The sequence below is a fragment of the Lycorma delicatula genome, chromosome 8, assembly GCF_047948215.1.
Source record: "Lycorma delicatula isolate Av1 chromosome 8, ASM4794821v1, whole genome shotgun sequence".
Taxonomy (NCBI): Eukaryota; Metazoa; Arthropoda; class Insecta; order Hemiptera; family Fulgoridae; genus Lycorma; species Lycorma delicatula.
In genome coordinates, this window is record NC_134462.1 from 60891542 (window position 1) to 60917128 (window position 25587).

The 25587-nt window shown below is 33.5% G+C and overlaps 1 protein-coding gene across 1 annotated transcript in view; it reads left to right on the forward strand.

Moving 5' to 3' along the window:
* LOC142328923 (uncharacterized) overlaps nucleotides 1-25587 on the forward strand; it is a 43698-nt gene that overhangs the window by 5848 nt on the left and 12263 nt on the right. Inside the window, exon 2 of the mRNA XM_075373091.1 lies at nucleotides 671-811. Within this exon, the coding sequence (XP_075229206.1) occupies nucleotides 671-811 (141 nt within the window). The remainder of the gene's footprint in view (nucleotides 1-670; nucleotides 812-25587) is intronic.

Here is a 25587-nt window from a genome sequence, read left to right on the forward strand (position 1 = left end):
CTGCTTAAATTATAATTTTTTGGATTTCTGATTTTAAGTGTTCAGTCTTATTAAACAGCTTACCATTCTTTTCTTTCTGTCATGTTTCATTTACCTTTGTTTTATTTTTATTTACTTTAAAGTTAAATTTCTCTCTTATTAATTAATCTATACTGTTTTCTATTTTATAATCGATTTTTAATTCCAGCTAAAAACTATCCACTCATATAATTTTTCTTTGTATTGTTATTCCACTGAAAAAAAGTTTTCATTAATTTTTTACATTGATGCTGAAAAGTTCTGATAAGACCTGGAAAGGTAATTTATATCACTGTAAAACTCCAGACCAGGAATCAAATCAAGGGTCACAGTTCAGTGGTCAGTGATACTAACTGAACCGCCAAGATACAGTACATCCTTACTCCTCCCTTTAAAAGGCTCTTCCTTCTTTATATATCAATCTTACATAACTTAAAATTTAACAAACTATATTCCTCATCATCATATTATTGTCTTCTCATGACCTAAATAATGCTCACTTTTGCTTATTAAAGACTACAAACTCAAAATTTAAAAAAATAAAATAAAATACCAACAGATATGTACATTGAAACTAATTTATAATAAATAAAACAATGGATTTATGAACAAATAAAGTAACTTTTTTGTTTATTTATGCATTATTTTATAGTTTTTCCATCTGAAGAAATTTGTGAGCGAGATCAAGTTAGACAAGGATGTCGTATACATCAGGGTCATTGTGTCTGTGGTGCTGGGTGCTATTCTGAATATAGATATAACAATAAAGAGGAATGCCGAAAAGCACTGAAAGGTTTGTTATTGATTAAAAATTAAAGTAGTAAAGCAACAAATTAAATCTTAATGATAAACAATTATTTTCACAAGCTGATCAACTGGAATTGTATAATACTCATAATATTGACTCCAAACAAAGATTGATTTATGATTTTTCAATAATAAAGACATTTTGGTAATAAAACTAAATATCGTCAACAAAAAAAAAAGTTTTTTTCGTGTATCTGGAATTGTACATGGTGATTTTTACTAATTTTGAAGTGCTGAATTAAAAATGTTGGGCTGTTATCAGAATTTGTGTACATCATGTTTTTAAGAAGCATACAATTTATTTACCATTAACAGGATAAACACTGCAAAATCAATATTTTAAAAACATTTACGTGAATTCATTTAAAATTTGTTTAAATCAACTAAATTTTTATTTATTCAAACACAGGTAAATTGAAAAACATTAATACTACTTTAAAATAACAGTTTCTAAAAGTCTAAATCATTGGAACTGTCTTACCTTTGATTTTTAAAATATGTTGACAAACTTTTTACGATGTTTGATCAGTTTCTCTAAACAAAATTCAACAATAGTCAGCCATCATTCCAGGATCCCATCTTCTTTGGTACCGATGCTTCATGGTCAGAATATCCTGATTTTAATGCTCTCCTTGATCATCACTGACAGAGCCCAAATTTTCAGGGAAAAAGTTTAGATGAGAGTGAAGAAAATAAATTTTTAATGACATCCTACTTCCTAAACGTTTATAGTTTTCTAATAGCTTATTAACCAAAAAATGTAGTTTTTTCATTTTTCTGTTGCTTAAAAAACCACCGCCATCATCTTTTAAGAACTTCCATACAGCTAGTTCACATTTGCTAAGTTTATTGTCAAAAGTTCGGTCCTTAAGGAGTTTCTTGATTTGCAGATCAATAAATATACCCTCCTTCAGCTTACCATCACTCAATTTAGGAAAACTTATTTTCAAATGATTAAATCATGGTCCATTTTTGTCTAGTGCCTGTACAAAATTTTTCATGAGTCTGAGTTTTGTGTGAAGTGGCACAGCAGTACAATTTTACCACTCTCAATTAATGAGAAATGCTTTACATTTTTTCACCAGTTACAAAGTTCTGCCGCAATGGCCAGTTCTTTATTTGGTAATGACCTTTTATATCACAACTATTCCAAAGTCAAAATATTTTGTCAACCAAGAAGTAACAACAACTTTCAGATCACTGCAAACATGCCACATATGTTCTCTGTATTTTATTGCTTCTAATATTCATATAGTTTCTTTCGTGTTGACTGCATGAGATAATGAAATGAATGGCTGTTTGTTACTATTATGCAATAAAAAATACTTTCAAGCTAACTTTAGAAGAGTTAAAAGACACCTTCAATTCCAAGCCCCTTCATCAGTACAAACACACAATGAATTTTTTATAGTAAAATAAGTTGAAAGAGTTTTATTTTATGTTCTAAACATAGTAACATTTGTTTTTTCTGCTATAAGATTCTACTGCTGCAATCTAGACCCCAGAAGTGAAGATTGCTGCTGCTCTGATAACTAAATCATTAAGTTGTTGTTGAATTAAATGAGGAGATTTCTCATCAGATACAGAAAGAAATTCTTCAACATCATCTGCTTCATTTTCAGATTGTTCTAGCAATGTCGGATTGGATGGTTGTACAGGTAACTCCTCTCTGTGGGGTACCGGCTTTAGAGCTGAGGATATATCTGCATATTTTATTAACTTTCTATTTTTCAATGAAAATCCAAATAGATCTGTCATACAGAAGTAGCAGTCAGTGAAATGATCCTTACGTTCACGCCAGACCATTGTTACAGCAAATAGCATGGTTCGTCATTTCCCCTTCAACCATTCAGTTACAGTTACTGAGCACAATATGCAAATAACATGAGGCGCCCAGATTTTATCTTGATCTCCAAGTGCACAATCAAAATAAAATTTATAAGCTGTTTTTATCAATTCAGAAATAGTCTTTCTTTGAGATTTAGGTGTAAATTTACCACAGGCAAAAATTGTCTGGATTATTTAAACATACATGAACTTTTACAGAAGCTATGTTGTTGCAAATAAAGACGAGAAAAACATTTTTGTATTATAAAGAATTCATGAAAATATAGCAAAACACCAATAATTTTGTAAAACATAAACAGTATAGACAAGCGAAGCTAGACTGAATAAGATTTTAAGCTCTGTAGTAAGCAACAACAGATGTTCTGTATGATGTCTTCATACAAACATGTTTGTATATGTCTTATACTTTCTACTTCTCATGATACAGTATACACATCTATTTACTTTTTCTTTATTAAGTATGTTTGCATATTGTTTAAAAGTAAAAATACAGTAACTATTAATTTTAACCAGTAGTTGATCAAAGTGAATTTATTACAAAAATCTTTACGATTTACATACAACCTTTACGTGATAACACAATTTCAATACCACTTTTGAAATCCACACCCAAATTACAGTGAGAAAAGTTGTGTTAACATGTTAGATACAAATTTTGTGTTGACTAGTGTATTAACCACAGATCAATTGGAATTTTATAATAATATTGATTCTACATGATGATTGTTTATAATTTTCAATCATAAATAATTTTGGTAATTAAAATTAAATAACTAAGTATTAACCACAGAAATTAAGATTGACACTAAATGATAAATAAGATTTATTCACAAATATATAAGAACTGTTCACTTAATTTATGTTCAGAACACTGTCAGTCTTAATTTAAACATCAAAGTAATTTTCATTATGATTAAAAATAGTTCAGTTTAATTAGTTTTGTGTAGTTTTAGCTCAATTTATATTTATTAAAATTAATTCAATTCCATGTCATGTTCTTATAATCCTGTCTGATAACTTGATTAATATGTACTAGTGACATTTTTTTAACTACTACTACAGTTATTTTTCTAACATTCACTAAAGGTTTAATGACTGGTTTAGAAACTCCTTATAAATTTTTTAAATAGAAACTTAAAACAATAATATTTGTACTTTGTTCATATCTTGAAATATAGTTTCAAGATAAAACATTTTTTTTTCATGCTTCTTAATGGAACTTAAAATAAAACTCATGAAAATTTTTATTTTTTTTAACAAATAAATGAGTTGGAAATTCTACATTTCTTCAGGATGTCTATGCATTTCTGCATGATCAGTAGGTCTATTTTTTAATGGTAGTCTTTCAACATAGTTAATGATTTTAAATTTATATCAGCATTTCATTTGTGTACATATAATGAAATAAATTTTCAGTTGAAAATGAAAAATGAAATGAAGAAATTTCTATATATTTTTTTTGCTTTTTACAAACTAAACTATTTAGACAAAATAAAATTATATATTATTTTTCCATTTTATTTACTGTACTTACAGAATATTTAGGTTCCAGGCTCTTTAAAATAAAAATTTAAGTTTAAAATTATATGTTAACAAGGGAAAAATAAGAAAGATTTCAATCTACCAATTATTACTTTTTTCTCACAACACCTTTTATATTTGTTGATTTAACATCATTCTACATTGAGCAGCCCAATAAAGATTACTTGTCATAGTTTATGATAATGTTTCCTCCCTTGTGCAGTCGTCGAACTTCACAACTAGTTTTACAACTGTTGTTTTTCACAAGTACAAACATTGAGCAAGATTATTAGTTTGACTAATACACTTTAATAGCTGTTAGTATTGGAGCATTTCATAAGTTATCACTATAAACTGGTTACTGGTGCCACAATTAATCCCTTCTTAAAAATTATTTTCTGCAAATGCACTGGTTTTATTAAATTACCTCATTTTTAATCAGTTGCTAATATTTTGATATCTTTGTTTTTTGTTTATAAATCTTACGTTAATTTGTATGGTGTTATTTGCTACTGTTTCAGTCAGTGTTAATTAATAGCACAGAAAAATAATAGCAATTTTGAGTTTTGCTTCTTAAGTTTTTGGGTTCATTCAACAGAATTTTTTGTTTATTTTATTATTGTAGGAGTTATTACTTTTAGAATTTACTCATTTAAAGATTATTTTTTAAACTTATTTTATTGAGTTTCATTATTTTCTTTTTACAATTTAGCCATTTAGAAACTTTCTTATTTAGTTGTATTCAAAGAGTAGAATTATGAAACCAGGGGGGAAATCATCAATTGTTTGGACATTTATTACTAAAAATAGAGACAACAAAAGAGGCAATACTACAAACCTAAAAGAGCACTTAAAATGGAAATATTCTTTACAGTTAAATGAAGAATTAGGTAATATAATAATAATGAAAGAGATAATACTAAAGGTAGTATAATAATAATAATGCATCATAAAATGGTAGCTATTGCTTTCCAACCTTTCTCATTGGTTGAAAATCCTGGTTTTTTAGAATATTCAAGGAAATTGCAACTGTTGTATACACCACCTAGTAGGAAGTATTTATCATGTACAATGCTACCACAAATTTACTCTGAAATATCAGAAAAAATTAAAAATTTGTTAAATTCAATAAAATATGTTTCAGTAATCACCAATATTTGGTCGACTGATGACAATAAATCATTTGTTACAGTAACTAGTCATTTTATATGCAGTAACAAACTGCATTCAATTGTACTCGCCAAATATTAGTTGCTCATATGGGAGTAGCAATTAGCTCTATTTTAAAAACAATTTTTGAAGAATGTAATATCGCCGATAAAATAGTGACACTAGTTGTAGACATTTAAATTTGCAATACCACCCATGTGAGGTTTATCTGTGCAAGATGCTATTAAAAAGAACAAAGTTTTCAGATTTATTGAAAAAATGCAGGTATCTCGTTTCACATTTTAAACATAGTGTTACAGAAACTAGCAAATTAAGGGACAAACAAATGACCATAGGAAAATCTGTATTAAAACTAAACAGGATGACTCTACCAGGTGGAATTCTGTTTTAGTGATACTGTATTGTACTACTATTTTTAATTTGTCACTCGCTAAGATTTGGAAGTTGAGTAGACCTAATATTAACTACTCATATGATTATGAATGAGAGAATCTCAACTACTACTTTTCATTTTCACTGTACTGAATATTTTAACACACTGTTACTAATTACAGCAACCTGATACTCATTGTTTGAAAAAATAAAAGATCCATTGTCTGTTACTACATCTGAAATTCCAAACGCTGTTCAATATCTGTATGCCTTAGAATGGATAATTGTCACTCTATTAGTGTTTTAAAGTCTGTTCAGCAAATGACTGTCAATTTGTCAGGAGAAAAATATCCAACATGGCATTAATTGTTCCCTTAGTAAGAGGGTTGCAACATACATTAAATTTTGTAATTTCAAAAACAAATGTACTAGTAAGAAAGTAAGAAAATTTACTTTTAGTTATTGGCAGAAATATTGGCCATTTGAAAGGTTATAAATTAGTAGCCAAAGCTACTTTTGTTGATCCAGGATTTAAAAAACTGCATTTGGTGTAGAAGAAATACCCAAAAATGGATAACTGATAAGGTTACAAATTTAATTAATTCAGGGCGAATGGACATTGATACTCTGCCATTAGATGAAAATCTTAGAACCTCAGAAATAATAAATCCTAACAATTATCTTTGGAGTTATTTGAAGAAAAATTATATAAAGTGCAAACAATGACCCCTGGAACAACCAGAATAATGCAAATATGACAATATTTGGAAATGACACATTTAAATAGACTGAAAAATCCTTTGGAATTTTGGGAATTGCATAAAAATTCATTGCCTGAATTATACGAGATAAATTTAAAATAATCCTTTATACCTTTTTCTTTCTTTTTCCTGTTTAGTCTTTATACCTGCAACATCAGTTTTCTCAGAAAGGGTGTTTTCTAAGGCTGGGCAGCTAACCAATGTGCATAGGAATAAAACATCTCCAAAAAACCTGGGAAAAATAATTTTTAATAAATGGCTATTTTAATACGGAATTTTAAACTGATTTATCTTTTATAACTTGTTTTTTCCTGTTATTAAGTTTAATAATTTTTAAATTTACAAACAAAAATTAAAACCATAATTTAATGAGTGTTTTTGTGAATAAAATTAATTAAAATATTAAATAGAACATAAGCTAATTTTAAAAATAGATTATAAATGACGTTGGGAAGTGATGGAGAACATTCGCATTTTATTTTATTTGATCATCTTGGTATTATCCGATTTTCTAAATAAACCTTAATTAATAATTATTTTTATAGTTAAGAATTTAGTAGTGCTGCATCAAATTTTTCCTTTTTTAATTAAAAAAAAAATAAATATATAATTCTGGCATTTTATTTAAGTGATATCTTTTGTGTAATTAATAAAAGTGATAAAGTGGAATGATTATAGTGTGGCGATCTTTTAATTCCTAAGACCTGGAATTAATAATGTAGAATTCACGGTGAGTACAAATTTACATATATTTTTTTCATATTAATCAGTAGTGATGATAGCATAGTGAACAAGGTAGTAAGAAATGACATTGTAAAATAAATATATGTCTCATTGCTGGAATTAGTAATTGTGTTAAAATATTCACTCTAGCAAAAATGAAAACTAGTAGTTGAGATTTTCTCGTCATTCATATTAGTAGTTAGTTTTCAGTTTACTGAACTTCAAAATCCGAGCGAGTGACGAATTAAAAGTAGTAATAAAATTCACTCATCACTCATAACATTTAGTAATATTTGCCTACATTAGTAGTAGTATTCCAAGCAAGAACACCATTCAAGTGATGCTTGAGATATTTCAATAATCAAATTGTTACTATTTTTTCATTCGAGATCCCATCACTAACGTGTGTTTTGTTAATATAGCGAGTCACTAGAGGTTTTGTCCAGCATAGAAGTGCATTCAGTAGTCCGATTTTTGTGGGCAAAAGATTGCAATTGTTGTGAAATTCGTCGCCAGGTTGTTGAGGTATACAGTGAGAATGCAATGTCACAAAATGGTGCCAAATGTTCAGAAACGGAAGAACAAATGTGAGTAATGTACTACGTACTGGGCATCCTTCAACTACAAACACAGCTGGTAACATGGAACACGTGAGTGAAATGATCTTGAGTAACCGGCGCATTAAAATTAGTTAGATTGCAAGTGAAATTAACATCATTTATGGTAGCGTGTTTGCGATTATTCATGATCCAAACGCTTGGATACCGTAAGATGTGTGCACAGTGGATGCCACATCTATTGACGAACAACCACAAACATCAACATTTTGCATCTGCTCTTTCTTTTCTTAAACGTTATTCTAGGACTGGTCCACAGTTTTTGAAACAAATCAACACAGGGGACAAGCTGGGTGCTTCATTACACTCCTGAGACTAAACAAGCATCACTTGAATGAAGACACAAAAATTCACTGCAGCCACAAAAAGTGAAAACATCCCCACACTTTGAAAGGTTAAGCTGACTGTCTTTTTTGATTCTAAGGGATTTTTTTTATAGTAAATTTATGCCCTGAACAACAACAATCAATGCCAAATCTTACTGTGAGACTAAAAAAACTGTGTAAAGCCATTAAAGATCGAGGACCCAGAAGATTGAGTGATGGGGTCGTTTTTCTCCACAACATTGCTACTCCTCATTCAGCTCATGTGACGAAGGAGTTACTGCAAAAATTCAAATGGGAAGTGTGGTCTCATCCGCCTTACAGCCCTGACCTAGCATCCTGCAACTTCCACCTGTTTCCTGTTTGCTCCTCTCTAGCAAGATCTGGGAGGGGAGCATTTCATAATGATGATGAACTGAAGAAGGACGAAACTTTTATGAAAGTGAAATTGAAAAACTTGTCACAAGGTATGAAAAATGTTTATTTTTCAACATAATCACAAAGTTTTTCTAAAGACTTTAAAAATATGTTGTTTTTTGTTCAATAAAAAAAAAATTGTCTTATAAACATGCTTGTTTCATAGAGGGGATGTAACTTACTTTCTGATCGTCCCTCGTAATAATATAAGACCACAGTTTTCCTATACATATACTATCCATATATTTTTTTTCTTCAAAAAATCTTGAATGTATCTGATTTTGAGATTTGGTGACATTTGATTTTTGTAATTTGTTTTGACCAATTTAGAGTGCTGTAATTTTATATTATTAAATTTTATAATGTTTTTGTATTGACGAGTTTATGGGTTTCATGTACGACATGTAAATTGCTTGTTGTAGGTAATATTTTGTATATGAATCCAGTTTTATTAAGCAGTGAAACTGCATTGTCTGTATGTGTTTTCAGCCATTTTTCTACGCTGGTCTGCAGCTCGATGTCTGTGCCAAAATATTGTCCTCCTAGCCAGCGTTTCATATGAGCAAAGAGGTGAAAATCGGATGGAGCCAAGTCCGGGCTGTATGGTGGGTGATCAAATACTTCCCAACGAAAACACTGCAGGAACTTCTTTGTTACAGCTGCAGTGTGCGGCCAAGCATTGTCATGGAGAAAGACAATGCCTGATGACAACATTCCTCTCTGCTTATTCTGAATTGCCCTTTGTAGATGTTGAAGAGTCACGCAGTATGAGGCTGCAGTGATGGTCGTGCCACGTTCCATGAATTCCACCAAGAGAACTCCATTCCGGTCCCAGAACACAGTAGCCATACACTTTCTGTTGGAGAAGGTTCACTTGAACTTCTTTGGTTTACAGGAAGAATGAGAATGCATCCACTGTTTGGATTGTTCTTTTGTTTCTTCAGTTTTGAAATGGACCCATGTCTCGTCCCCTGTGACAATCTTGTTCAAAAAATCTTCTACTTCCTTGTGGTAGCGCTGGAGAAACTTAGGGAGGCGTCCATTCTCATTGTTTTGTGATGGTCGGAAAGCATCTTGGGAACCCATCTCGCACACAGTTTGCGGTACTGAAGTCTCTCACTCACAATGGTGTAGAGAGCTAACCTTGAAATTTCAGGAAACGAATCACTCAATACAGAAATTGTGAACCGATGATTTTCTCGAATTGCCTCATCCACGAGATCATCGGTTGATACTCGCTTCCTTCCTTGACCGCCTGCATCATGAACATCTGTACGTCCTGCTTTAAAGTTCCTGCACCATTGTCGCACTTTGCTGTCACTCATTGAAGTTTCACCGTACACATTACTTATTCGTCGATGAATTTCAGCTGCATTACACCCCTCAGCCTGAAGAAATTGAATTACCGCACGCACTTCACACTTGGCGGGAGTTGCTATTGTTGTAGACATGTTTACGTATTAGCTGCGTGTTCAGAACTAAATGAAGTGACGTGGCGTGATTGAAGGCCATACTAGAGACCCTGCGCAACACATATGCGCAAAGGTTTTTTTTATTTTTGCGCGGGTTTTTATTTCGCGACTGATCGGACCTTGAAAAAATAACCCTCGTACCATGCAATAATAACAGACTGTGTTTGAGGTGATTGCTTGTGAAATTTAATTATTAATTGTCTCCAATTGGTATTAGACAATTTGGATTTATAAAACCATAAACAACACTGAGCATGCTGTGCACCGGTATACGACTCCATGATTACGCATTCATGTGTGCCCCCTAGTAAGAACCTCAGGAAGTAACGATGTTAGGCAGGAATGAAGCTTATATAAGCTTCATTACTGTATTCAGTGATGTATCAAATAATTCTGTAAGTTATTTACTTTTTTCATTGTTAAAGGTTTTACTTTTTTATAACTAATTTAAAAATACCCTGTGTGAATATATACATATTCATAATAAGGTGCCCTAAACGTTTTTGAAATAAAATCGTAAACTGATAAACGTTCAAAAACTGTTCACAAAAAATAAAAAACTTTGTTTATTTTTTGAAAACTAATTTTGAATGTTTTTCACTTTGGAAAATTTTATTGTTATTTAAAAATATTCAGATGAAAAAATTCCATTGAATACTGTTATATAGGACAGACTAGACGCATATTCACAAGCAGTTAAAAAAATGTATGTAACACCACCATAATTAACTTTACGATCACTTAATAGAAACAGACTTCCACATAAAAAGGCATTATAACTAATATAGGCAAAGTTTACCCATAACAAGAAAATCAGCATCTTAATACATTTACACAATAAGACAGTTACAAGTATACCGAATAGGTCTCGGGTTTGAGTCTCCTTGTTTTTTCTTACGTATATTAGTCACTCAGAAGCCAATGTGGTTAAGTCCAGAAAACAAAAATTGAGAAAATTAATGTTTTTTTAATATCTTAATTTAAAAAATTTTTAATTTATTAATTTGATCAGCAAAGTATATAATTTTTTTTTCTAAACAACAAAACAAGATACGTACTGGATGTGTAAATAGAAATATAAGTATTTATTGGGACAATGGCAGCATCTTAAAAAGCTTTAGGCCTTATACTTTTTGGCAGCTAAAAAAGATAAGAAATTTATGTAAAAATAATACAATAACATTTGCTGTCATAAGTTTTATGTTTATTCATCAAAACAACGTCTTCTTCCAAGTTATCTAAATCTAAATTTTGGTCTCCACGTGTTGTTCTTAATGTCCTGTAAAAGTCGTGTTTTACTGGAGGTATATACTTTAATAAATTCATGATGTCTTTTTTTGTTTCTTTTGAAATTGTTTTACCATTAGAATACAATAATGGTTGATTTTTATTTTTTAAGATTGATGGCTTACCTATTTTTGTTTTTTTGATGTCAATTACATGAAAGGTATCATCCTTGTAAAAATTGTATTTGAACTTAATGCTGCTTGGCCTTTCTAGTTTATCCACCTTTAGTTTGACCTTTCTAGTTTTATCCACCGCATATTAAGCTAATTGACTGTTAGTCCACTTGTTGATTCCTTTCTGTTCGTAATAGCACCTTCCAATGGTTTTGTGGAAAGGAAATCTTGGTAATTTTGTTTTTTCTTTTATTATTTTGAATTACATGATACCAGTCACAAAAATTATAAATGATTTTTTTTTTTGCATGAGATATAACTGCAAAATCAGCGTCACTGGGGAAATAACTGTGCACACTTAATAAAAATTTAATCTCAGTTGATTCAGTTTTCATGCCTTCACTCTGAATCAATTTCAATAAACTTAATACAGTTTTTATATTTAAATTCTGTCCTGAAAATACACGAATCAGAATGCATTATAATTTTTAGAAAATCCTTTGCATATAATTTAGTGTGTTTAGTTAAACATGATATCACTTCTTGCGAAGCCCACAGTCCTTGGGTTACAGGCCAAACATACATGTAGCTCTCGTTAGTCTTTAGATCATGACAACCAAGATTATATACATAGTTTCTCATGTAATAAACCACGGATGTGGAGAGTTTTGGAAATTGTAATGCTTTTTCTAAATCAAAACTTAACAGGTACATTTCGTCTGAAGCTCTTAATCGATCATTAGCCATACTATTACAGGCAATTTCTACATTTCATAAGTGTTCATTGTGTTCAACTTCAGCCGCGTGTTTTTCTTCATGTCTTTTGTAAGTTAAATTTTGTCGAAAATATATGGTAATAAAACTTTTCCTTTACTGGTACAATTTGTTCATTACATTGAACAACATACAGTTTATACATTTTTGCAATAGAAAAGTCTGAATCCAATTATTGGCGTCTGGGATTATTGTATAATGACTGATTTTTGTATAATGACCTGAAATAGCAGGAAATGAACTCATATGTTTTATTACATGGGAATCATCTATTTTGTTACCTGGAATATGCTGCCCCCAGTGACCCTTCAGATCTTCCTTTGAACAATAATTATATAGTTGCCCATTGCTTATTTGATATGTTTCTTTAAAATATTTTTTGCAAACACCAACATCCTGGCTGTTAAGTCCATTAAAATATTTACAATACTGAAATCTTGGTCCTTTGGTGTTATTTCTGGGTCATTGTCTTTTGATAGCACAAGCTCTAATGAACCCCCTTAAAAAATATTTTACTTATGATGTTCACTAAGCTTGTACAAACTTTTCATTGCCTTCTTTCTTTGAGAAAAGGTTGTGTTTCAGTTACAAAGCCATAAACAATTACAAGGTTTATTATCAAATTTCTTTGCAGGAATTATTCACTTATTTCTATTTTGATATTGTTGTTTACCTTGTATCCTTTTTAGTTTTTCAGTATTTTGAGAACATTTATCAGGATTTCTGATACATTTCCTACCAACTTTTTGGTCATTTGCATTATTTTCTACATTTTCATTATCTGACAATATATCAGTATTAATACGATTAACTCTCCTTGAATAGGATAAAATGGCTTATCACTTTCACTTTCATTGTATTCTATTTTCCTTGACATTATTAATTTTTATACCCTTACAATAAATCTATTTTTATTATTTTAAAAGTCAGAGTTTTTACAGTTATTAAAGAAAGATTATTTAATGTTTTTGATAACAGTAGTTTTCACAAACACTTCAGTGTAATATTATTTTGTTTTAACCAAAGTTTACATATTTCAAATTGAAAGAAAGCACGATAAAAATACTAAAAATTAAAACTCACTAAAAATTGGTGTTTGTATCAAATTCAAGTTTATATCTCGAACAATTCTAAATAGCAGAAGTAACAGTTACAGTTACTATAAATTTGTTGATTTTCATTGTTACCAACAAGTATCAAAAGATGAATAATAATTTAGTTTTTATTTCAAAGTTTATGTAAAAAAAATTGAAAAAACTGGACTTACAATGGCTTCTGAAATTATTTTTTTTTGTCTTCAGTCATTTGACTGATTTGATGCAGCTCTCCAAGACTCCCTATCTAGTGCTAGTCGTTTCATTTCGGTATACCCCCTACATCCTACATCCCTAACAATTTGTTTTACATACTCCAAACATTGCCTGCTTGCACAATTTTTTCCTTCTACCTGTCCCACCAATATTAAAGCGACTATTCCAGAATGCCTTAATATGTGGCCTATAAGTCTGTCTCTTCTTTTAACTATATTTTTTCAAAATGCTTCTTTTGCTACAACACCCTCTTCATTTGTCACTTTATCCACCCATCTGATTTTTAACATTCTCCTGTAGCACCACATTTCAAAAGCATCTAATCTTTTCTTCTCAGATACTCTGATTGTCCAAGTTTCACTTCCATATAAAGCGACATTCCAAACATACACTTTCAAACATCTTTTCATGACATTTAAATTAATTTTTGATGTAAACAAATTATATTTCTTACTGAAGGCTCGTTTTGCCTGTGCTATTCAGCATTTTATATTGCTCCTGTTTTGTGCATCTTTAGTAATTCTACTTCCCAAATAACAAAATTCTTCTACCTCCATAATCTTTTCTCTTCCTATTTTTATATTCGTGGTCCATCTTCGTTATTTCTACTACATCTCATTACTTTTGTTTTGTTCTTGTTTATTTTCGTGCGGTAGTTCTTGCATAGGACTTCATCCATGCCGTTCATTGTTCCTTCTAAATCCTTTTTACTCTCAGCTAGAATTACTATATCATCAGCAAATCGTAGCATCTTTACCTTTTCACCTTGTACTCTTACTCCGGATCTAAATTGTTCTTTAATATCATTAACTGCTAGTTCTATGCAAAGATTAAAAAGTAACAGGGATAGGGAACATCCTTGTCAGATTCGCTTTCTTATTACGGCTTCTTTCTTACATTCTTCAATTATTACTGTTGCTATTTGGTTCCTGTAAATGTTAGCAATTGTTTTTCTATCTCTGTATTTGAACCCTAATTTTTTTTAAATTCTGAACATTTTATTCCAGTCTATGTTATCAAATACCTTTTCTAGGTCTATAAATGCCAAGTATGTTGGTTTGTTTTTCTTTAATCTTCCTTCTATTATTTATCTGAGTGCTAAAATTGCTTCCCTTGTCCCCATACTTTTCCTGAAATGAAATTGATCTTTTCTTAACACTTCTTCCATTTTCCTCTCAAGTCTTCTGTACAGAATTCTAGTTAAGATTTTTGATGCATGGCTAGTTAAGCTAATTGTTCTGTATTCTTCACATTTATCTGCTCCTGCTTTCTTTGGTATCACGATTATAACAATCTTTTTGAAGTCCGACAGAACTTCCCCTTTTTCATAAATATTACACACCAGTTTGTATAATTTATCAATCGCTTCCTCACCTGCACTGCGGAGTAATTCTACAGATATTCCATCTATTCCAGGAGCCTTCTGCCATTCAAATCTTTTAATGCTTTCTTAAATTCAGATCTCAGTATTGTTTCTCTCCTTTCATCCTCTTCGACTCCTCTTCTTCCTCTATAATACCATTTTCTAATTCATTTCCTCCATATAACTCTTCAATATATTCCACCCACCTATCGACTTTGCCTTTTGTCTTATATATATCGGTGTACCATCTTTATTTAATATATTATCAGATTTTAATTTATGTACCCCAAAATTTTTCATAATCTTCCTGTGTGCTCCGTCTATTTTACCAATGTTTATTTCTCTTTCCACTTCTGGACACGTTTCTTTAATCCACTCTTCTTTTGCTAGTTTGCACTTCCTGTTTATAGTATTTCTTAATTGTTGATAGTTCCTTTCACTTTCTTCACCACAAGCATTCTTATATTTTCTACGTTCATCCATCAGCTGCAATATATCGTCTGAAATCCAAGGTTTTCTACCAGTTCTCTTTGTTCTGCCTAAGTTCGCTTCTGCTGATTTAAGAATTTCCTGTTTAACATTCTCCTGTTGTTCTTCTTCTACATTTTCTACCTTATATTTTTTACTCAGACCTCTTGCGATATCCTCCTTAAAATTCCACCAATTCATGTAACACCTTTTCTTCAGATTTTTAAACCCCAACCTACATTTCATTAACACTAAATTATGGTAGCTATCAAAGTCTGCTCCAGGGTAACTTTTGCAGTCAACGAGTTGATTTCTGAATCTTTGCTTAACCATGATTTAACCAGTATATTCTTCTATTATGATTTTTAAACTGGGTGTTGGCAATTACTAAATTATACTTCGTGCAAAACTCTATAAGTTGGTCCCCTCTTTCATTCCCAGCCCGTATTCACCCATTATATTTCCTTCCTTGCCTGTTCCAATGCTTGCATTCCAATCTCCAACTATTGTTAAATTTTCATTTCCTTTTATGTGTTTAATTGCTTTGTCAGTTTCTTTGTATACACACTCTACATCATCATCATCATCATCATGGACACTTGTAGGCATGTAGACGTTAACAATCGTCGGTTTAGGTTTCGATTTTATCCTTATTACAATGATTCTATTGCTATGCATTTTGAAATACTCTACTCTCTTCCCTATCTTCTTGTTCATTACGAAACCTACTCCTGCCTGCCGATTAATTGAAGCTGAGTTAATTATTCTAAAATCACCTGACCAAAAGTCGTTTTACCCTTCCCACCAGACCTCACTAATTCCTACTACATCTACATTTATCCTATCCATTTCCCTCTTTAAATTTTCTAACCTACAAACCTTTTTTAGACTTATAACATTCCACGCTCTGACTCGTAGAATGTTATTTTTTTATTTTTTGGTGACCCCTTCCTTAGTAGTCCCTACCTAGAGATCCGAACAGGGTACTAGTTTACCTCTGGAATATTTTACCAAGGAAGACGCCTCCATCATTTTTATATGAAAATGCAGAGAGTTATATTTTCTTGGAAAAAAAGCAGCTGTAGTTTTCCATTGCTTTCAGCTGCGCAGTACTCAGAGGATTGAGTAATGTTGATATGGCTGTATAAGTCATCCTGACGTACACCCTTAACAACTACTGAAAGAGCTGCTGCTCTCTTTCAGGTATCATTGCTTAGTCTGGCTCTCAACAGATACCTCTCTGATATGGTTGCATCTTCGGTCCAACTATTCTGAAATTATTATATAACATATTCAAAAGCAAAAAAAAAAGGGCTGACTGACCTAGAAAAAACTAAGGAACGGGTAAATCCTTTAATAACTAAGAAAAATATTATTTATTCCATTGAAATTTACAAAAATCAGAAAACATCAATAAATCAACCACATTGGCTTATGAGCGACTCATATATTAATGTAAATGACTTTTTTATTATATAATATTTATTATAAGAATCGAAAAAAATAATATGAATGAATTCATGTTTGCTGATTATTTTATTTGAATATAATATCTATTAATCTAACAGAATGCATTATACGTGCAGATAAAATTCACAATGCCCTGAGGTAGATAATCCCCACGTCCGGAACACAACATCTACGTTCCACGTCCAGGGCAGCAACAGCTGTACTCACGTACATTACATATAGCTGGCTGACGGGGTCCCGAGTATTGTTTCTCGGATATACTTTTTTTAGCCGATTTTCATCTGCAGGCCGAATCAGAGGACTGGATTTCACGGCCACCTGCAGATACGAAATTCTTACAGATTGTGGAAATGGAATGATACCACCTTTAGAGCTGGCGATGTGGCGGCCACGAAGTTATTTGCAGGTGTAACGGAGACCTTTCGTTGTCCACATGCCCCCCCGCGATGGCAAGCATGTAGTTAAGGTGCCCATGTTGTTCGGGGCATTGGAGCCCTGAAAGCCTCGGTGTGTAAGGGCCTGGAGTCTGTGCAGAGACTGCGCATCCGCTCTCTGCCAGGACATATGCCGGTTCCACCGGAGTACCGGAACGGACCTCCAGGGTTGGTAGCCCTGGAGTGGGAGTGTACCCCGGCGGCTAGCCTTACTACAGAAGGGATTATTTGTTCATGGAAACTGAACAACTAGACGTGGCAGAGGGTTCACGTAAACACACTCGTTTAGAACCGCAAGAGTGCGGAAACTAAAAGGATTGAGATTGAGGCTAGAAAAAGCTTACAAAAAGATTTTTTCAAGAGCAATAATGCACCGAAACCTAAATACTTGGTCATTACCAAGGAGGATGGAAATTTTTCGAAGGTGAGTCTTTTATCATCGCTCGGGAGATAACCAAATGTCCTGGAGGCCCTGTTAAAGAAATAAGAAAAACCTTCACAGGACTTCATGTAGAGACTGTAAATGATATACAGTCTCAGAAGATCCTAGGACTGAAGAAAATAGGAGATCTGGCTGTACACGTTGATCCCCATGGCACACTCAACACCTCAAGAGGTGTTGTGGTCTGTCGGGATCTTTTAAATTGTTCGGAGCAAGAGATTGTAGAGGAACTGGCAGCACAAGGTGTAATAGAGTGCCGTCGATTGAACATGAGAAGGAACGGTGAGGTCTTACCCTCAGCTTCTCATGTCCTCACTTTCAACCGGCCTACTTTGCCGGAAAAGATAAGAGCAGGGATTCACCGTTTGGATGTGCGGGCATTTGTCCCACAGCCAATGAGGTGCTTTAAGTGCCAACACTTTGGCCACACCGCTGTTAGATGTGAAAGACCGCAAATATGCGTGTGCGGTGAAGAGGTGCATGAGGGAGAGCCGTGTAAAGAGCCTCCTACATGTATCAACTGCAAAGGAGCACATTCTTGTAGATCAAGGAATTGTCCTGTCTACAAAGATGAAGTAGCTGTGCAGGAAGTAAAACCCCTGCAAAAGGTCAGCTACTACGATGCAAAGAAGATAGTTAACGCCCGTAAGCCTAGAGCAACAACAACTTACGCTCAGGCTGCGGCTGCCGTTCCTGTTCCTGCTCCAGTTGCTGTTGATGAAGGTCAACTCATCAATAAACTTGCTCCGACCTTGGCTAATATGATTGAAAGAATTATTGACAATAAAATGAAACCTTTCAATAGTAAAGATCCTATAAAGCCAAAGATATTAGTACAGCCTCCTCCCGAAGATAAAACATCGAAAGTTGCTCTTGTTCTGAAGAAAACGGACGCCAAAGCAGAATGCCAAGTCCGTCTCGGTGAGATTCTTGATGACAAGAAAAAGGTAATACCTACAGAGACTGTTATGGAGGCTCCCAAGCCTCCTGTAATTGAAGTGGCCTCTAAGCCTCAGAGGCCACAAAAAATTTCACAGGGGGGACGAGTGTCCCCCCTCCCACAGGCGGTGACCGGTGCTATCCCCGTGTCGGGGAGCGGCCAGATTGCCGCCTCTCAATCGGCGCCTGAAACCGGCGCCGATCCACGCCCGTCGTCGTCGGCGGCTTCGGTGGTCTCCGATTCGGAGACCGGATGCTACACCGGCGACGACTTTCTCCGCGAACATGATGCCGTTCGCAATATGGAGAAGAAGAGAAAAAAAGGATGGCCGAAAGGAAAACCTAGGTCATAATTTAATTTAAAATTAGCGAGTCGATAGTATAGTGGAACATCAATGGATGTTTTTCAAACATCCATGAGCTCCAACGCTTGGTACATGATGTAGACCCAATCTGTATATGTCTGCAAGAAACGCATTTCCGCCGAAATGAAAATTTTAAATTAAAAGGATTCGATATATTTCGGCGAGATCAACCGCCAAATGTAAGAGTTAGAGGTGGAGTAGCTATATTAACATCGACTAGAGCTACCACCGAAGCGGTTGTTCTAAACACAAACTTACAAGCGGGTCACCGTTAGAATGAAGCATCCGCTTCAGATCACTGTTTGCAGCATATACTTGCCGAATTTTGATTGGAATAAGGATGACATAGCAAGACTAATTTCCGAGATTCCCCCACCTGTTTTACTGGTGGGTGACTTTAACGCTCATAATTCTCTTTGGGGATCGGATCGAGTAGATCCCCGTAGAAGAGAACTGGAAGGGTTCCTGATGAATTCGGAACTTATTATTTTAAACGACGGATCAGGAACCTTTTTCAATGCCAGAGATGGATCGACGTCCTGTATAGATCTTGCACATAAGCGGATCGATAGCACCGAGGTACAACTTCCATGTCATAGACGATCTGCATGGAAGCGATCATTTCCCGGTGCAAATTGTAACTGATGTTACAAGAACAATATATCCCATCCCTAAAAGATGGTTATTTGAAAAGGCAGACTGGACGAGCTTCACAGCTAGAACGATACTCCCAGAAACAACTGGAGTTATCGGAGACGATGTCGATGCCATAACAAATGCAATAATTGAGTCGGCATCGAGATATATTCCCAAAACATCTGGGAAACTTACGAAGAAACCCGTTCCATGGTGGAACGATGAAATAAGTGAAGCTGTAAAAAGAAAGAAAAGGGCGTATAACGCCTTTAAGAAGCGTCCTATTATAGAAAATCTTGTTGCCTTTAAGAAATACAGGGCGTATGCAAAACTTCTTATGATAGACTCGAAAAAACGATCCTGGCAGCAATACGTGTCATCCATTGACAAAACTTCTACTGCATCAGATGTTTGGAGGAAAGTGAAGGCGATTTGTGGGCGTAATGATTTTGCTCCCATAACTACCCTTCAAGATGAAGATGAAATAAAAGACACTCCATATGAAATTGCAGAGCTGTTATCCAATCACTTCGAAAAGGCCAGCAGAACGGCCAATTACGAAGAAGATTTTCGTACTAAAAAAGAACAACTTGAAGGTCTACCAAACTTCAGAACTGAGTATAATTACTCATATAATGTACCTTTTAAAATGGAGGAATTCGCGAAAGCGTTGGAAAAAGCAGGTAACACAGCTGCTGGTCCGGATGAAATCCATTATAATATGATCAGGCAACTGAATACCACTGCAAAGCGTAGATTATTAGAACTTTATAATAAAATATAATATATTATATTATACGTTAATATAATGTATTATACGTATATATTATATTATACGTTATTATACGCGGGTCCCGTTCCATCCCGTTCCCGGGATGGAACGTACCCGCAGCAGTGGAAAAAAGCTCATGTTGTTCCAGTACCAAAGAAAAATAAAAATTTAACAGACCCAATAGCTATCGTCCTATTTCTTTGACGTGTGCTATGGGAAAAATACTGGAAAAAATTATTAATAATCGACTCGTCTGGGTTTTGGAAAAAGAAAACCTGATATCACCGTATCAAGCAGGTTTTCGGCAATACCATTCTACCACTGATCAAATGATCAGCTTAGAGGACGTTATATATAACAGCCTCATTAAAAGGAAACATTGTGTCGGAGTCTTCTTTGATCTTCAGAAGGCTTTCGATATGACCTGGCGTCATGGTATAATGCTCCAGATACATGAATGGGAAATTCGTGGCAATCTGCCTATACTGCTCAGCAACTATATGAATGACCGTACCTTCCAAGTACGCGTCAACAATGAATATTCATGTGAAAGAATCTTGGAAAATGGCATACCGCAGGGTTCGCCGTTGAGCGGTACCTTGTTTACCATTGCCATTAATAAATTGATATTAGCCATTCCAGTAGAAATCAGCAAAAGCGTCTATGTTGATGATCTGGCAATTGTGTATCCCAGCAACAAGACTGCTATGGTGAGGTACAAATTGCAACGAGCGATCAATGCTCTAAATGAAGTTGCAGGGAATAACTGATTCCAATTCTCACCAGAAAAAACGTGCTGTGTACACTTTTGTAGGAAGAAAATTCCTCATCAAAGTCCTGCATGGGGATTACATATACAGGACTTGAGTGATAGATGCAAAAGAGCCCTAAACATTATAAAATGTTTATCGAACTTAAATTGGGGTTCAGACAAACAGACATTATTGAGATTGTATAAAGCATTGATTCAATCTAAACTAGACTATGGATGTATCGTATATTCATCCGCTAGAAAGTCGCACTTAAGAAAGTTAGACGTAGTTCATAACAGCAGAATAAGATATGCAACAGGCGCTTTCCGCACAAGTCCGGCGGTTAGTCTGATGTCTGAAGCCGGAATAATGCCACTACATTATAGAAGAGAGATCCTTTTGTTAAGATATGCAGCAAATGTATGGGCTTTCCCTGCTCATATAAATAATAAATTGTTTACGAATCATCCCATGGCTGCATTATACCTATGTCGTGCTACCTATTCCAGACCAGCTGGAATTAGGTACCACGAATTAAGAAGAAAATATGAAATTGCTATACCAGAGACACTAGCAATTTCTACTATAGAAATACCGCCATGGCTCTTGCCAGCGGTAAATACAAGTTTGGATCTCTCTCAAGGAGAAATAAAAAAGAAACCAGCAGTGATCAACTAGCAGGAATTTTTGGCAACCGTCAGTAGTTACGAAGAACATATTAGAATTTATACTGACGGTTCTAAAACCGAACATGGTGTTGGATGCTCAATATATGTAAATGGAGAAGCCCACTTTTGGAAACTGCCAGATGTGGCCAGTGTCTACACGGCAGAACTCACTGCAATTCAGCAAGCTCTTCGCTACACTGAACACTATTGCGAAGAGAGAGTGCTAATATGTTCCGATTCATTAAGTGCACTTGTCGCAATTCGGAACAAGAACATTAAGGATGTCCTAATTGCAAACATCCTGTCCATTTTATACGTACTAAAACAACGAGGACAGCGATGCGTATTTGTATGGACTCCGGGGCATGCTGGTATTACAGGTAATGAAATCGCAGACGAAGCTGCCAGAAAGGCAACAGTCTGCGATGATTTGGATGCATTTCCTGTAAGAGTGGCAGATGTTAAAAACCGTCTAACAAACATAGTAAGAAACAAGTGGAACGCTGAATGGAGGAGTTTAAATACAAAATTAAACTCAGTAAAAACTTCTCCTTATAAATGGAAAAGCGACTTGAAAAGTTGACTCGCCGTGAACAAGTAGCGGTGACCAGACTTAGAATCGGTCACACGCGATTAACAAATTTATATTTGTTAACCGGCGAAGGGAGACCAATGTGCGGTGTTTGTAATAAAACACTGACAATCAAGCATCTAATAGAAGAGTGTACCATATATGAGGACCTCAGAAAGAGGTTCCGTCTTACAAATAATATTAGTGCTGATCTGGATAATGGAAATGAAGAAAATATAGTTGCATTTTTACACGCCAGTGGACTTCTTAAAAGTCTATAAAATGGAAGTTTAAAGCAGTGATAAAAGATACACTAAGCGGTAGTTTTATATATATATATATAAGGGAGTCTCGAAGCGTGGCACGTATAGTGACGGGAGGTACCCCTCTTGCCTAGGCCATTTTGGTTCACCTGCATTCAAGAGCAGTGAGTCGGGGTGTGTCCGATGATGGCATGGGGGACCCTCAAGGGTGGATTGAGGGCGCGAGGCTATGGATGTATGCCGTGCATGCATATAGCCTGTTTATAAGAAGGATTCAACTGCCACGGCACCCTGGCGCGACTGATATACTGCTCAACGGCGGTTCTGGTCGCCCCGAGGGTGCTTAAACAAACTATAAATGAGATTCGTAGAAGAAAGAAAGAAAGGTATGGTATTGATAAAATGAAATTTTAATTTTTATGGTCTTTTGAGAACCTATCTCAAATTTTAATATTGGGGCCCTTTACACCCCGTAAGTGTTTGTGATTGTCTTTTATGTCTTAATGTTTATTGTGAAGTTATAATTCTATTTTCCAATTTTTTAAATGAATATGAATTAATGATTTCTGTTAACATATTCAGATCCAGTTATTTAATTTTATTAATATACTGGCATATGAGCAATTTCTCTATAAGATTACCTACATACACTGCCTTTTATTTATAAGTAAGCTATAGACTAATAAAAAAATTTATTAGTGTCAATGACATTAAAAAAATAATGTGTTGCAATTATCTTGCAAAAAAAGGGAACAATTATGCCAGGGACACAGTTCATCACCAGTCAATGTGTAATATCATTGTCAACTGTTATTATTATTATTATTAATCTATAAATTTTGAATTTAACTGGTTATACATATGTTAATGCAATATTATTAAAGAAAAAAATGAAATTGTATAGAGATAAAAAGTTTAATTGATGCTTATTATTATTACTTTTTATTATTTAACTGAATTCGATTATTAACATATTGGAAAATAATTATTAAAATTTGCATTTCAAATAATATTAATATGAAAATTATATGAATACAAATATTAGGTTTCTGAAATTAATACTGTACCGATTGCTTAATATTCTACTTTTTTTTCTACTTAGATCAAATGAACAATACTCTATTTAGATGGACTACATTTACTGACTATCTTTTAAATTAAATAACAATCGCAACAACAAACAACAATCAATTTCATCAAACTGACAACCTTGAAGTTCTACATGAACAAAAAAGGATAACATCTTATTCCACTTTAACATTATGAAATAAATAAACAACAATGAACAGACAACATTCAAATCCAACACACTTTTCAATACATATCTCTCATATTAATAAAACTGCCAGTCATAACATTAGGGTAAAAACACCAACATCAGTCACTGAAAATGTTCACAAAGGTGACTGAAGAGGTTTTGAAGTTATAAAAAATGTAATAAGTTTTACTTTCTACTTCTATGGTAAAGGTTGAAAACTTTTTCTTCTCTGACAACACACTATTCATATAAATATAATGAAACAAGTCTCAAGTCAGTAGCTTGAATCATAAAAAAAATTATATTTTCAGGAATGGGGATTTTATTACTCCTACCTTTAACATCCTTATAAGGTTTTAAAACATTGTGTAAGGCCAGCCCAATGAAAAGGGCAGTTAAATGAAGAAGCTGCCTTCTTTAGGATTTTTAAACAATTTGATTATAAAAGATTATCTAAAGATTTGATTATTGATTTTCCATACTTAAAAAAAGATGTAGGTATATGTTCATTGTTAATGCACTTTTGTTAAGGAATTATTAAAATGCAAACTTGTTTTTGTAACAAAATCCAACTTTACATTGTAAGCAAAAAACTAATGTTTTCGTCTAACTGCAATAAAAAATGTAAAAGTCGCCACCTTCAATTTAAATATCACTAAATATAACTTTTTAAACTTGATATTTTAATAGGCCGCCAGCTGTGTAAAAAGTGAATTTTTTTGTTGAAAAAACATGTTTTGGTAAACATAACATAACATAACTAACATAACATAACTAAGCATGGTTTAAATGGAAATGATGTTGACAAAACACATTTTGAATATTAAAAATGTAATTTAATAAAAACATAGATGACTTTAATTAACAGTGTCTTCTGTAAAAGGGTTCAACACGATTTTTATTCTGTAGTCTTTAAATATGCAGGTCACACATGTCATTTTCAAGGCAGTAACAAATTTCAGGAGCATCTGCAGTAGGTATAAGGAAGATTACATTTTTAAATCATGAAAGTCATGGATCAGATGATGTAGTCCAGTCATCCCCAAACATTTTTTTTAACAGTTTATCAATATCAGTTTTCTTCTTTTTTTTGTCACAGCATGATTGATAGGTAATTTTTTACTTAGACATTTCTTAGATTATTTTTCCCTTTCTTCCTCAAAGGTACAAATTTATCTTGATCTTCAAATCTGTAGGTTTTCAAACCTTGTACTAATATAATTTTTGCAAAATTTTTATACTTGTTCTTCCCGCTGTTAACCTCAACTATCTCTTTGGTTCAGTGTTGAATCATTATTCTTTTCATTTCACTTACTAACTCTATGTCCTTGTAAAATATGTTTAGACTCTGATTCAAGCAGGTCCCACTCTTTTTCCAGCTCCTTCACTTTCCCAATTTGTTCTAGATTTCATGGTACTCTTCTCTTGTCAAAATTATAGACTTTTTGCTCAAAGTTTTCTCTGCAAAGACATAGTCAGCAGGGAGAGATCTGTGTCCTCTAACTGGGAAAAATAGCAAAACTGATTCAGCAGATGTCTTTTGAGTCTCCAAAAAGTGAACAACTATTCTAAGCTTAATGTTATTTATGTTTTGTTTGATCCATTTTGTTTATATCCATCACGAAATAGTCAGAGCATTTTCTTTCCCTTAAA